A 12,262-nucleotide genomic window follows, 5' to 3' on the forward strand; every position below is an offset into this window, starting at 1 on the left:
ATAGAACTATTAAGGCACTTGTCATTTTTAGAGAATAAAACTATTATGATATGTCACAAAATATCTTCAACGATTTAGCAATTAAGTCTAATCATACTAAGTCATAAGATAAAGCTTGATAAATGACCTAAAAATATGCCACAAACTTAATTTTTATTATTGATAATATAATAAAATATTATTTTTATATTTTTTTCTCTATAAATTGCCCCTCTAACTAATATAAATATAAAACATAAAATGAACTTCCTATTATTAAGATAATTTATAGAATTATTATCTAAAAATATCATCATTTTAAGCTAATTAAATTTTATATATGTGATCATATCTCTTCCAGATATCTTATTATTTTCTCTATAGTCTTTTAGTATTTCATTCTTGCGTAACCTTAATATCTATCTAGTATATCAACTATAAAATTGATATTTGGTATAGTAAAAGTGTGAGTATATAATAAACTTCTAACTATACATACATAATAAATTTTTTTAATCTAATTCTTTTCTAAGTTATTTAAAAATACTTGTTTTGACTAAAAAATTTACTTATATTATTTGCTGAACAAAGTTGTGTACTAAATTTCTTTAATATTTGATCAATATATCTCTGAATATTTCAATGTCAATAATATAAGATATATCATTCATATTAACCATATTAAAATTCTTGATGAGAAATTTTTTCGTCTAGTATAATAAACCAATATCACTATTAACAAGAAAAATATTATCCATATATAAGACCAATATAACAAGTTTGCTTCTACTGATCTTCAATATAAATACTAATCAATAACTTTTTAAATTTAAAAAATAATGATATTAAGAAACTTTATATACCATTGTTTAGAAGCTATTTATAGTCATAAATGTACTTCATAAATTTACATACCAAAATTTGCATTTCTTTTATTTTCCCTATGAATCATTTAGTTTATTCCATATAAATTTTCTTATCCATATTTTCACTCTGAAAAATTATTTTCGTATCTATATGTATAATTCAAAATCATAATGAGTCATCATAGGTCATGATGTTATTACAATTGCCGCACACAATGACACTACTATAACCATCGCAGTCATTGTGTGCAGTGACATTGTTGAATCCTCCTACAACTAAGGCAGGTCGATCATTGCAAGGTTGTTGTACACAAGCAGCCATGCATGCGGTTGCTATCAGTTGTCGAACCCTATGATGCTTCCACTCCGTACAAAATCACTACCTATAGTTGGGTTGGCAATCACTAGTGGTTATCGTCCTCAACAATATTATCATCGACAGTAAGTTATCAACGATAATCCATCAATCAAATACGAGGAACTTCACGTTGCTTGTAAGCAGGCGATAAGATGGACGAGATAAGAAAGTAGATCCATAACAAAAATAAATTATTTAAGGATCATAAATCAAAATCAAAGAATACCTTTTCACAAGCAAATAGTGCTAATAAACATATTTAAATATAATAGATTTGAAATACTTTTACGATCTAAAGTATTTGATTTTAAAATATGGTTATAATATCAATTGTAAATATAAAAATTATAATATACTATTATTGTATAAAAAATTTTAATATCAGAAACTAAAATCAAATAGCTAGATCAAATGTATAATATATACCTTTTGATACCATTAATAAAGCTCTTATTTGATATGTTTATCTTATCTACAATTGCATCATCATCATTTTCAAAAACTAGTGATATCGATCTATAAGGAGAACTAAACTTATCTTCTCCTATTTTTCGATCCTTCATAGGATCGAGTATTGGATTAAGAGAAGATTTGTAATCTTGTGACTAAGAAAAAAAATATATAATATCTCAATAATGTTATCTATCGAATCCTTACGAGGTTCTATCTATTTATAAACGAAAGCATAATATTTAAGATAAGTAATTAGGAAAGTTCCTTTCACTAAAATCATATCCTAAGTAATTATATTATAATTAAAAAAATTATTAGTTGATAATTATAATTAAAATTTAATTATATCTAAATACATATTACTTAATTAAATAGAATCACATAATATAGTATCTCCTTCCTTTTACCCGTTTCTTTCGCTTGTCGATCTCGCTTTGAATTAATTCCGTGTACTTCCTTAAAAGAGATGCTACAAGTATTGTATTCTCTTGAAGCTCTTTCCCCTCTACAGAGATTTGCAAATGATGTGACACCAATTATCTCTAAAATGATAATTTCAATTATCAAGATGACATAACAATTATTGAGGTAACCAGTGATACTAAAAAAATCATCATTTCATGTAACATTGATATTCACTTTTCACATATGCTGGTGTACATGTGTCACCCATGAGGTGACAATTTTACCGTGAGACATAAATTATTTTTTTTTAACATTCTTATAACATAATTTATCTCATCTATCACCTAAAACTTTCTTGTATCACTAGAAAAAACAAAAAAAAAATTAATGGTTGAGGTAAATAGAGTTTAGTTTTTACCGTTAGCGTATATAGTCCAACAAAGAAGTTACAAGATTTATTAGTTATAAAAAATACGTACCTAATTTTAAAGATTTTACAAGAATTTAATAAATACACATATTCCGAACTCAAATTATAGAGCAAATATAAAAGTTAATCTTGTATATGCAAGTGTATCTGTATTAAATACCACTTTAATAATAAGCTGCAATCATACGTTCCATTCCAACAAATACATCCCATGTCGTATAACAACATTACAAGCTTAATATACCAAATATACACCTTTTATAGCTTCTTCGGGAGACCAAAATACCCCTTCGCAAGCGGCCACCCATAAAAGCACTCCCGGTCGCTCGCCCGGGGCATTTCAGGAAGAAAAAGAAGATATATACGGACCGTGGGATGGAGATCAAGCGGACGCGAACTCACTCGTTAGCTTCGCCCTGAGATCCTTCCTCAGTATCTTTCCCGATGGCGCCTTGGGAATCGCCTCCGTGAAGAATACCCTGTTGATCCTCTTGTAGAACACCACCTGTCTCGAGACGAACTGCTTGATCTCCTCCTCCGTGATCTGAGATCCATGGGCACGGACGACGAAGGCGACGGGGACCTCTCCGGCCACCTCATCCTTCATCCTGGAAAGACGAATTTGCTGCATCAGTATCCATAGAAGAAGCTACGTGAAGGGGTTGAGCAGGGTTGGAGGTACTTACGGGACGACGGCAGCGTCCGCGACGTCAAGGTGGGTGATGAGCAGGGCCTCGAGCTCGGCTGGAGCAACTTGGAATCCTTTGTACTTGATTATCTCCTTCAGCCTGTCGACGATGAAGATCTCGTCGTCGTCGTCCACGAAGCCGATGTCGCCTGTGTGCAGCCAGCCTTCCTCGTCTATGGTGTTCTTGGTTGCTTCTGGGTCATTGAGGTATCCTGTACGATGACAGCAGCAGCAGCCAGCAGGTCAACGTGTGTTCGAACCACTTTGAACACATACACTCTCTCTCTACTTGTTGACAGACAAGGGGATGTGTGCTATCCGTTTGGTTGGTGTGAACGTGTACGGGAATACTATTTTGATTTGGTCAAAGGCTTGTGTGTGTTGGTCAACGGAATGGAACAAGGAGGAGACGGACCTTTCATGATTTGGGCTCCTCGGATGCAGATCTCGCCCCGGTGGTTGCGGCCGAGGGAGGCGCCGGTGTCGGGTTCGACGATCTTGAGCTCGGCGTTCCTCACAACGGTGCCGCACGTGCCGGACTTCATCGGGAAGGGCTCCTTGGCAAACGCCAGGCACATCGAGAGCACCGGCCCTGCTTCCGTCATCCCGTAGCCCTGAGAAATAGAGATTGGATCGTTTTGAGTCGTTCGCGTGAGGTGGTGGATCGAACATTTACGTTGTGTTGTAGTGTTGTGTGTCTCACCTGGCCGAGCTTGGCGTTGGGGAGCTTCGCCATGAACTTGTCCTCCAGCTCCTTCCCCATGGGCGCCGCACCTGACATCACCGTCCTTATCGACGACAGATCGTAGCAGTCCACCAGCGGGCTCTTCACGAACTCCAGCACGATCGGTGGCACGAACGGCGCCACCGTCACCCGGTACCGCTGCACCAGCTCCAGCATGGCTGAGATCTCGAACCGCTTCATCATCAGGATGGCGGCGCCTGCCCGAAGCCCGCAAAGCAGCACCGAGTTGAGGGAGTAGATGTGGAAGAGCGGCAACACGCAGAGCAGCACGTCCTCCTGGTGGAAGTAGAGGTTGGGGTTGTCGCCGTCCACCTGCTGGGCCACGCTGGTGATCAGGCTCCGGTGGGTCAGCATGACGCCCTTGGGCAGCCCGGTCGTCCCTGAAGAGTACGGCAGTGCCACCACGTCGTCGGGGTTGATCTCGACCTCGGCGAGGTTGCGCTCGTCGGCGGCCAGGAGCTCCGAGAAGGCGCGGCAGCCCTCCGGCGGGTGGTCGACGCACACGACGGTGACGCCGCACTCCCGCGCGAACTCCCGGACCTTGTCGACGTAGCAAGACTCCGTGAAGATGACGCGAGCGCCGGAGGCGGCGGCCTGCTTGTGGATTTCCGCCGGGGTGTAGAAGGGGTTGGCGGTGGTGGCGACGGCTCCGCGGTGCGAGGCAGCCAGGAAGGCAATGACGAACTCAGGGGAGTTTTGCAGGAGGATCATGATAACCTGGCCCTCCCCAACGCCGAGGCCGTGGAGGCCGGCGGCTGCGCGGCGGGCGGCGACGTCGACTTCAGCGTAGCTCATGACAGAGCCGCTGGCGCCGTCGATGATGCATGGGCGGTCGGCGAAGTCGGCCAGATGCTCGAAGCAGTAATCATGGAGCGACCGGCTGTTGTCGATCTCGATGTCCGGCAGCTTCGACCTGAAGATGGTCTTCTCCGGCATCGAGTACGAACCCATGGCGATAACCAAGGCAGCTGCTCTGCTGACAGTAGAAAACAAAAAGAAGAGTAATCTGGCTGCGCTCTCTTCCCTGAAGAAGGAGATGGTGGGAGGAGGCACGCAAGATAATATACCGGCGAAGCGCATCGGGGAGTTGGTGAGGACACTTGGCATTAACAAAATTCCTATTGGGTAAACAGGAAGACAAATGCTGATGTGGGTTTGGTGAGACACGTCCGAGCGCGGGATTGCGGCAAGCAATTGTTGAACGCAGACGGTAAACCAGCGGCCAAGATCTCCTTTCGCAAGCGTTTTTACCAACCACATCACGATCGCAGCCGTCCATGGAGACGCGAACCGGACCGGCTTGGACCCGATCTCACCTACCCCGAACCGGATGGGTGGGAGGTGGGTGGGCATGACGTCGGCGTGGCGTGACCGACTCACACCATGGAGAGGAGAAATCAGGACCGTCAGATCGGAATCGATGGCGGAAGATGCGATTGGCGGGTGATGGAGATGTTGACGTAGGAATTGGTGCGATCTCACCAACCTTGTGTTGGATAATATGCCAACTTAAGCATATTTATCTTATAATAAATCTTAGCTTCGGTATTTGGTCTCAAACAACCAAAATAATAGCAAAATCCATGACGTGATGCATGCGAGGCAAACATGCATCTATTTCTCTCTCGTTATTAGCTTCCAACATTATAGATGATATTTTCCGTATCTAATTATATTGGAATTGCAGTTGTATGACATCTTTATTTGATTTAAATACTAAGTTGAACAGCAACTAATATATTATTTAGAACTCATTTGACTTAAATTCTTTTTGCTTACCAACCACATTGATCAAGGTCTACAAGTCCAGGAACACAATCAACAATGTTGCTTACTAGAACAAAAGTGGGATAATATAAAAAGGAAAAGAAAAAGAAAGGTGGAAGAAGATGAACCACTATTTTGGATCATTCTTCTTCCACTTTGTATTGTGAAACTTTTGACCTATGATGATGAGTTACATTGGTTGATCCTCCTTAAAGTCACCAAGAAAACTATGTGTCAACCAACAGCAACTACCACCTTGACAAGGGTTCTTCTATGTCAATGATGCATGAAATCAGATGATAGGCATTAGATATGAGGCCATCAGAAGAAGATGCATTGGACTCCTCTTTTCATTTTTGGGATCATATGTAGGGGTGAGAGTGGATCAGGCAATATATATATATATATATATATATATATACAAAAGTATTTCTCTATTATGTATTCATACCGTTGAACACATTTGAATGTTATATATACATATTTATATATTAAATCTTGGTTACTCTAAATGTGTAAACATTATCGTACTTGCTTAACTTACCCAAAAAAGCACCCCATCTCTCTGCTATGACGGTTTCTTTTTCTCTTTACGTAGGTGAAGGTATGAATCTGGGTAGAACGAAAAATAAAATAAACACGAATAGTGAGGAAAAGGTTTCGTGTGCGGATCCTGGATTTGGGGGCGGTGTGGGTGTCCAGTACTTGAGGAGGAGGAGCATCCGAATCCGATAACAAAAGGAAGAGAGGGAGACCAGTCTGCTCTACACCGACACCGTTGGCGGCCGCTCCGGCGCAGATCTGTTCATGGCGACCCCGTTCCTCCCCCGCGTTCGAGCCCCCATCACCCACGTTATCTTTGACATGGACGGCCTCCTCCTCGGTATGCTATCGATGTGTTCCCCCTCTCCCCCTCTGTGATCCTCTTGTTGGTGTCGTTGACGTGCGATCGCTTTTCGATGCGTAGACACGGAACCGTTCTACACGTTGGTGCAGGAGAAGATCCTGGCGAGGTTTGGGAAGACATTCGACTGGTCTCTCAAGGCCCAGATGATGGGGAAGAAGGCCATTGAGTCCGCCCGAATCTTCGTCCGCGAGTCCGGCCTCGATGGCCTCCTCACGCCCGAGGCCTTCCTCGAGGAGCGGGAAGGGATGCTGCAGGACCTCTTTCCCACGTGCCAGCAGTTGCCCGGTGAGTCGATGATCTACGTTCGTGGCCGTATTTTGCCTTTCTCTTTTCTTGATCTTTTGAATTCATGACGTATTAGATGATTGACGTGTTAGAAAAGGCAAAAAAAGAGATGCTTTTTGTTTTGATTTCTGAGTGCGCAAGTGCATAACTATTTGCAGTCCAGGTGTTCGGTATAATGCTTGTGAACTTCTGTGAAGAACTTTTGGAGGTTGTTATTCTGCTTTATCTTTTGCCTGAATGGATGGTTCAGTAGCTATACATTGGTTTCATGAATGCATGCTGGATCTTGTGGAAATTTCTTGCTTGAAGTTTCAGCATTCGATAGTAATTGTTCTTGACCAAAATTGAGTGAAGGCGCCAACATAGACAATTTGAAGATCCTTGAATATGCCAAAACATAGTTGGTAGTTCCATTTTAGCACTCTCAAGGAATGATAGATTGGATGATGTAGTTGAAAAAGAGGACTTGGGAGTAGTGTGATGGATGATCAAATCATATATAAAGACATCCTTGGAATGTAGGAAACTATGAGTCAAACGAAGTTCATGTGCTTTAGGTGGCTGGTAGACCGCTTACATCCAAAGCACCTTTTACCCTTTGTTAAAGAAGTAGAAGGATCTATTGGTGTTGTACTGTTCTGCGAGATTAGGTATGGAACTAGTGACACCCTTGTGATCTTGTCTTCCTACTATAGAACGGTCAATGAAGAGATCAGGGTCTCTGTGGGGCAGGAATAAACCAATGCGATGTTAAGCATTGGATAAATGCTCAGACCTTGAGATTACATAGGTTGTCTTATGCTTTTGTGTCAAACCAATTGACTCAGCAAATGGAGAAAATAACACATTAGAAAGAGACCCTACCTGGATCTAGCTCTTAGCTCTCAGAATAAGCACCGGTCATTAGATGGTAACTTTGTTGTTTCAGAACATTGGTGGTCAATGAATAGCTAAATGATTCCACTTGAAGCTTGCTGGTCATAAACTATTTAATAGTTTGACAACTTATACATTTTACTCCATTTTATGAGTTGGCACTCTAGGAAAATTCCTGCATAACCTCATATGGTAAGGCATTTACACAGTAGGATAGGTGATGTTCAGTTTTGGAGTTGAGTGTATGTGGAAATGCTTGCTTTATTTTGGTTGCACAACTAAAGTGCTCAGCAACTGTTTTGTAAGGTTAAGTATAGGCATAGCTATCTGGATATTCCATAATATGAAAAATAATTAAGTCCATTTTCAGATATCAGGAATGATATCATTGTCTACTTTACCAAGTGGTTGCAGTGCTCTTAGAAGAATGACTCTCCAAGTTCAAACAGAAGTTTCTTGCTTTCTCAGGCACTCAAGAGTGCCTCATAAGATAGATATTGAAATTGAATTGCCAAAGGATATCTGTTAACATTTGATTTATGTGTGTTGAACTTTAGTTTTGGATGAGTATTGATTTCCCTACATACTTGCATGGCAAAGATGCATTTCTATAGGCAGAGGTAGATCCACCACAAACAAAAACAATCTTTTAGTGCTTAAGATATTTTATTTTTTTCCTTAGGTATCAGAAACTTTTCTTCTATCATGTTGCTGAGTTTTAGTTGCATAAATTATTCTCAAACAGGTGTCAAGAGACTTGTCAGTCATCTCCATGCTAAGGGGATACCTATGTGTATTGCAACAGGGTAAGTTATTTTGTCATACTCACTTCGTTACTAGTTTGGATGAGACGTTTTGTGTTTTGATCCTTGAAGATCTGCTTACTTCTGGGAATAATTTTTATCTTAAAATCCTATTTGCTAGTGTTCCTTTTCCTAAAATGTGGCCTGCCCATGAGCCCAAATGGGACATTATTTCCAATAATTAACAATTTTCGACAGATCTCATAAGCGGCACTTTGCTCTGAAGACGCAAAATCATGGTGAGATAATTGCTATGATGCACCATGTGGTCATGGGTGATGATCCAGAAGTGACAAAAGGCAAACCTTCTCCTGAAGTATTTCTTGCTGCTGCAAAAAGATTCGAGGTGCCATTGATCAATTTGTTCTGTGAATAGATATATGCGGTTTTACTCTTTAAGTTGTGAGAAATGGATCATGATCATCTCTTACATGGTTTCCAATTTATGCTCATTGGATATTGCCTATTAAATAGGGTAGCGTGGACCTAAGCAAGATTTTAGTTTTTGAAGATGCACCATCAGGAGTAGCAGCAGCTAAAAATGCCGGGATGTAAGTGATTGAGATACACATCCCCATCCAGTCACAAATCGTTTTCTCATTTCCTTCTATTGAATGCTTCATGCAGGAATGTGATTATGGTCCCAGATCCTTGTTTGGATGCTTCGCATCAGAAAGAAGCAGACCAGGTTCTTGGTTCCCTAATGGATTTCAAGCCAAAAGAATGGGGCCTGCCAGCGTTCGAGCCGAGCAATGAATAATTTGCTGTGCCTGCTACATGCAAGCAATTCTCTCTTAGTTGCATCCAATCGTCTTCAGGAGGTCACAAACTTCTAATTCTTTTCTGCAAGATAATTGTGCTTTACCTTAGGTGAATTTGCACACATTTACTTCTGGAAATTTGGCCGAAAGCCAAACATATTATTCATCTCTGTCTAACCAAGTTATGTATGCTTAGTAAGCTGGAATAATTGACAGGCCAATTTGATACCTGAATAAGATGGAATGCTTTTAGATTGAAGTAGTGTTTGATGGTTGTTGGATTTCATGTTCTTCTGTAGCTGGCTGTGAAATCTGTCTTACAAAACAACTAGAGAGAGAGAGAGCATACAATATCAAAACATGTGTGTCAAAAACGCTCGAGTTATGCATACATTGCAGGTCTGCTTTAAGTGCAGAGAGACATACAATTACACACCAAGGACCTTTACTTTGTGACCATACTTGGTGTTATACTCATACTATCTCATGACCATGCAAAACCATGCAATAAAGATGCATGCTTGGTCATGTACGTACGTAACACTAAAGGTCTCTGTCGCTCTCTCTTAACTCATTTGGAGAGAACCTAACATGGCGAAAGCCATGGTAATAGCAACTCCAGCACCAGCAACCACACGCTCGGCGGCTGAAGATTCACCTGCCGGAGCGTCGGCGTCGTTCGACGGAGCTCCGGCCGGTGATCCGTCCGGGCTCATTGGGCCCGGCGGTGACGCCACAGGAGTGTCTGAAGCCGGTGCGTCTGCCGGTGCGTCCGCCGGTGAGGGCCCGTTCGACACGTCACTCGGAGACGCTGCGTCGGGAGTTGGTGATGGGGCGTCTTTGGAAGGGGCCAGCGTCGGTGTCAGTGTTGCATTCGCCGGCGCAGGTGCCGCGACTGGCGCTGCCGTCGGCGATGTGCTGTGGTTGCTGGCCCCACCGCTGATGCTGGGCGGGACGATGACGCTGCTGATCTGGATGACCGAGATGTTGTAGGGCCGCGTCGCCACGACCTTGACGAAGTTAGCGACCAGGGACGAGCCCGGCACGGCGGAGCCGAAGGCAATCTGCCCGTTGCCCATGTTGGTCACGTTGAGGAACCCGTTCCGGCCGGAGGCGAGGCCGGTGGCCTGGAAGAGCGTGGTCAGAATGGCGGTGTGGTTGGGGAGTTTGTGGAGCTTCGCGTCGTCGTAGTAGTCAAGTACGACGTGCACCGAAAGGATCTTCTTGAGTTCGTCGGTGGGGCGGCTGGAGACGGACGAGGCCGCACCGTTGTCGACGGCGAGGACGGTGATGGTGCGGCGGCTGTTGATGTCAGAGACCAGCTGGGTTTGAGTGAGGAGGCTGTTGAAGGTGGAGAAGTCGTCGAACTGGGCGAGGATCCTGGTGATGTTGTGGGAAGCTGCCAAGGGGAAGAGAAGGAAGGGGAGGAACAAGAGAGTGGGTGGTCTCAAAGTCATGTTTGCGAGGTCTTCTTAAGCTAGGACGGAAAAGAGGAGGAGAGGGGTGATGTAAGTAGAGAAGTTTCCTAGGTCTATATAATGGATGTATCCATCCCTGGTTGACTTGGATTTAGGAGGATAAGTGGTTGACCTTTCTCCATATTCTCTGTCCAAGAAGAGCAAGTTTGATCTTTTCCCAGTAGCCATTTTTGGTACATTTGGATCCACAAACGGATAACAATAGGTTTGCTAAATGTTGAGTGATCAAGAAATCATCTTTCTTTCAGCCACTAAACCAAACTTAAATTTGGCAGTAAATAACAAGGTATATGACTTTGGTCTCAGTTCTCATCAAGGTTTGTAATATTACCCAGTAGTTTCATCACCAAAAACTAAATTATTATTTGTGAATTTTATGTATAAAGTTACATCAGCCTAGTTGAGTCTAATTTTTAATAAAAAAGATTACAGGACATTTACTTATATATTTGAACAAGTTATCCAAAAAAAATTTTAATTTTTTTTATTTTTTTCATAAATCATCCCGTTTTACTTGATTCCCAAGAAACACTCATTGTTTTTTGAAAGATAAAATTACATTTAGCCTCAGCCCCATCATGATCGTCTCCCACCTCTATCTCATCGCGAGGCCATGTCACTTCCATCATATTTCCTAGTCATCATCTTTATCACTATTACGTTACCTATAAAGGCCTTGTCGTCGTCCTCACTAGCCCCATGAGGCTTGTTGTCATGCTCGTCATTTCGTCATTGTCTTCACAATCCTTGTGGAGTCCTCATGGTTGTCCTCATCAACTAGCTTTCGCCCCTTACTCTCCATGACTTTCGCCTGTCTTTCATCTATTGCTTTTATCTCTTACTTCCACTTCTACCACATGAGATTTTTTCTCTCTCCTCCCCTCTATCTCTACCATAGCCTATATCATTTTTGTCGTTTCCATCTCATCTCAGTGTGACAGGTGGAAGTAAGTGAGCAGAAGTAGTGGAGAGCGAGGAACGAGGGGAGCATTGGGCAAAAGCGAGGAGGGGTGTGCTCCTTCAATGCTAAAGGCCTAGAATCCAAGAGGCAGAGGAGAAGGCCAAGGACGCCCACCTTGAAGTTGGCATTGCGAGAGGCATTCGAGGTGGAAGTGAGGAGAGAAGTGACAACAGTGACATGACCTGTGGTGGAGATAAAGGTGACAAACAAAAGCATTAGCGACAATAGCGACGGACAAGGGCGAGGGTGCACCAGAGAGCAACGAACAAGGGCAAGGATAGAGGCGATGGACGAGGGTATGATTTTGGCAGTAGAGGCAATGGGGTAACAACAATGATTAACAGGGCAAAGGCCAAGGATAATCTCATCGTTTAAAAAATAAAGGATGCTTTATGAAAACAATAAAAAGTTGGGGCTTTTTTTAAAGAAATTTGCCCTATATATTTTTGGTTAACCAATTTATAAAGAATCCCAAAATTTCCTTTCATTTATAATATAAT

General features: G+C 42.2%; 3 protein-coding genes across 3 annotated transcripts; 1 reads left to right on the forward strand and 2 right to left on the reverse strand.

The window, feature by feature from the left end:
• Positions 1-2,608: 2,608 nt before the first annotated feature.
• Positions 2,609-4,966, reverse strand: LOC135593640 (4-coumarate--CoA ligase 3-like). The gene is made up of 4 exons (XM_065083836.1): positions 3,883-4,966; positions 3,595-3,793; positions 3,178-3,391; positions 2,609-3,099 (listed from the first exon to the last, which is right to left on the reverse strand). The coding sequence occupies exons 1-4, from the start codon at positions 4,873-4,875 to the stop codon at positions 2,874-2,876; spliced, it is 1,632 nt and encodes a 543-aa protein (XP_064939908.1). The 5' UTR covers positions 4,876-4,966; the 3' UTR covers positions 2,609-2,873.
• A 1,448-nt stretch (positions 4,967-6,414) lies between these two features.
• Positions 6,415-9,582, forward strand: LOC135593642 ((DL)-glycerol-3-phosphatase 2-like). Its single transcript, XM_065083837.1, has 6 exons — positions 6,415-6,574; positions 6,659-6,883; positions 8,505-8,565; positions 8,761-8,908; positions 9,037-9,113; positions 9,190-9,582. Exons 1-6 carry the CDS (start codon positions 6,499-6,501, stop codon positions 9,320-9,322), a joined length of 720 nt encoding a protein of 239 aa, XP_064939909.1. The 5' UTR covers positions 6,415-6,498; the 3' UTR covers positions 9,323-9,582.
• A 262-nt stretch (positions 9,583-9,844) lies between these two features.
• LOC103998970 (fasciclin-like arabinogalactan protein 14) lies at positions 9,845-10,780 on the reverse strand. The gene has a single exon (XM_009420601.2). It carries the CDS (start codon positions 10,778-10,780, stop codon positions 9,890-9,892), a length of 891 nt encoding a protein of 296 aa, XP_009418876.2. The 3' UTR covers positions 9,845-9,889.
• Between the last annotated feature and the right edge of the window lie 1,482 nt (positions 10,781-12,262).

The sequence above is a fragment of the Musa acuminata genome, chromosome BXJ1-9 (genome assembly GCF_036884655.1).
Source record: "Musa acuminata AAA Group cultivar baxijiao chromosome BXJ1-9, Cavendish_Baxijiao_AAA, whole genome shotgun sequence".
In the NCBI taxonomy this organism is placed as follows: Eukaryota; Viridiplantae; Streptophyta; class Magnoliopsida; order Zingiberales; family Musaceae; genus Musa; species Musa acuminata.

Bases quoted from the DNA above. Each gene is read 5' to 3' on its own strand.
- LOC135593640 (XM_065083836.1), bottom strand. From the start codon at position 4,875: ATGGGTTCGTACTCGATGCCGGAGAAGACCATCTTCAGGTCGAAGCTG. The intron at 3,794-3,882 runs GTGAGACACACA...TCTATTTCTCAG, and splicing joins CCAACGCCAAGCTCGGCCAG to GGCTACGGGATGACGGAAGC. The intron at 3,392-3,594 runs GTCCGTCTCCTC...GTCATCGTACAG, and splicing joins AGGAGCCCAAATCATGAAAG to GATACCTCAATGACCCAGAA.
- LOC103998970 (XM_009420601.2), bottom strand. From the start codon at position 10,780: ATGACTTTGAGACCACCCACTCTCTTGTTCCTCCCCTTCCTTCTCTTC.
- LOC135593642 (XM_065083837.1), top strand. From the start codon at position 6,499: ATGGCGACCCCGTTCCTCCCCCGCGTTCGAGCCCCCATCACCCACGTT. The intron at 6,575-6,658 runs GTATGCTATCGA...TTCGATGCGTAG, and splicing joins CATGGACGGCCTCCTCCTCG to ACACGGAACCGTTCTACACG. The intron at 9,114-9,189 runs GTAAGTGATTGA...TGCTTCATGCAG, and splicing joins GCAGCTAAAAATGCCGGGAT to GAATGTGATTATGGTCCCAG.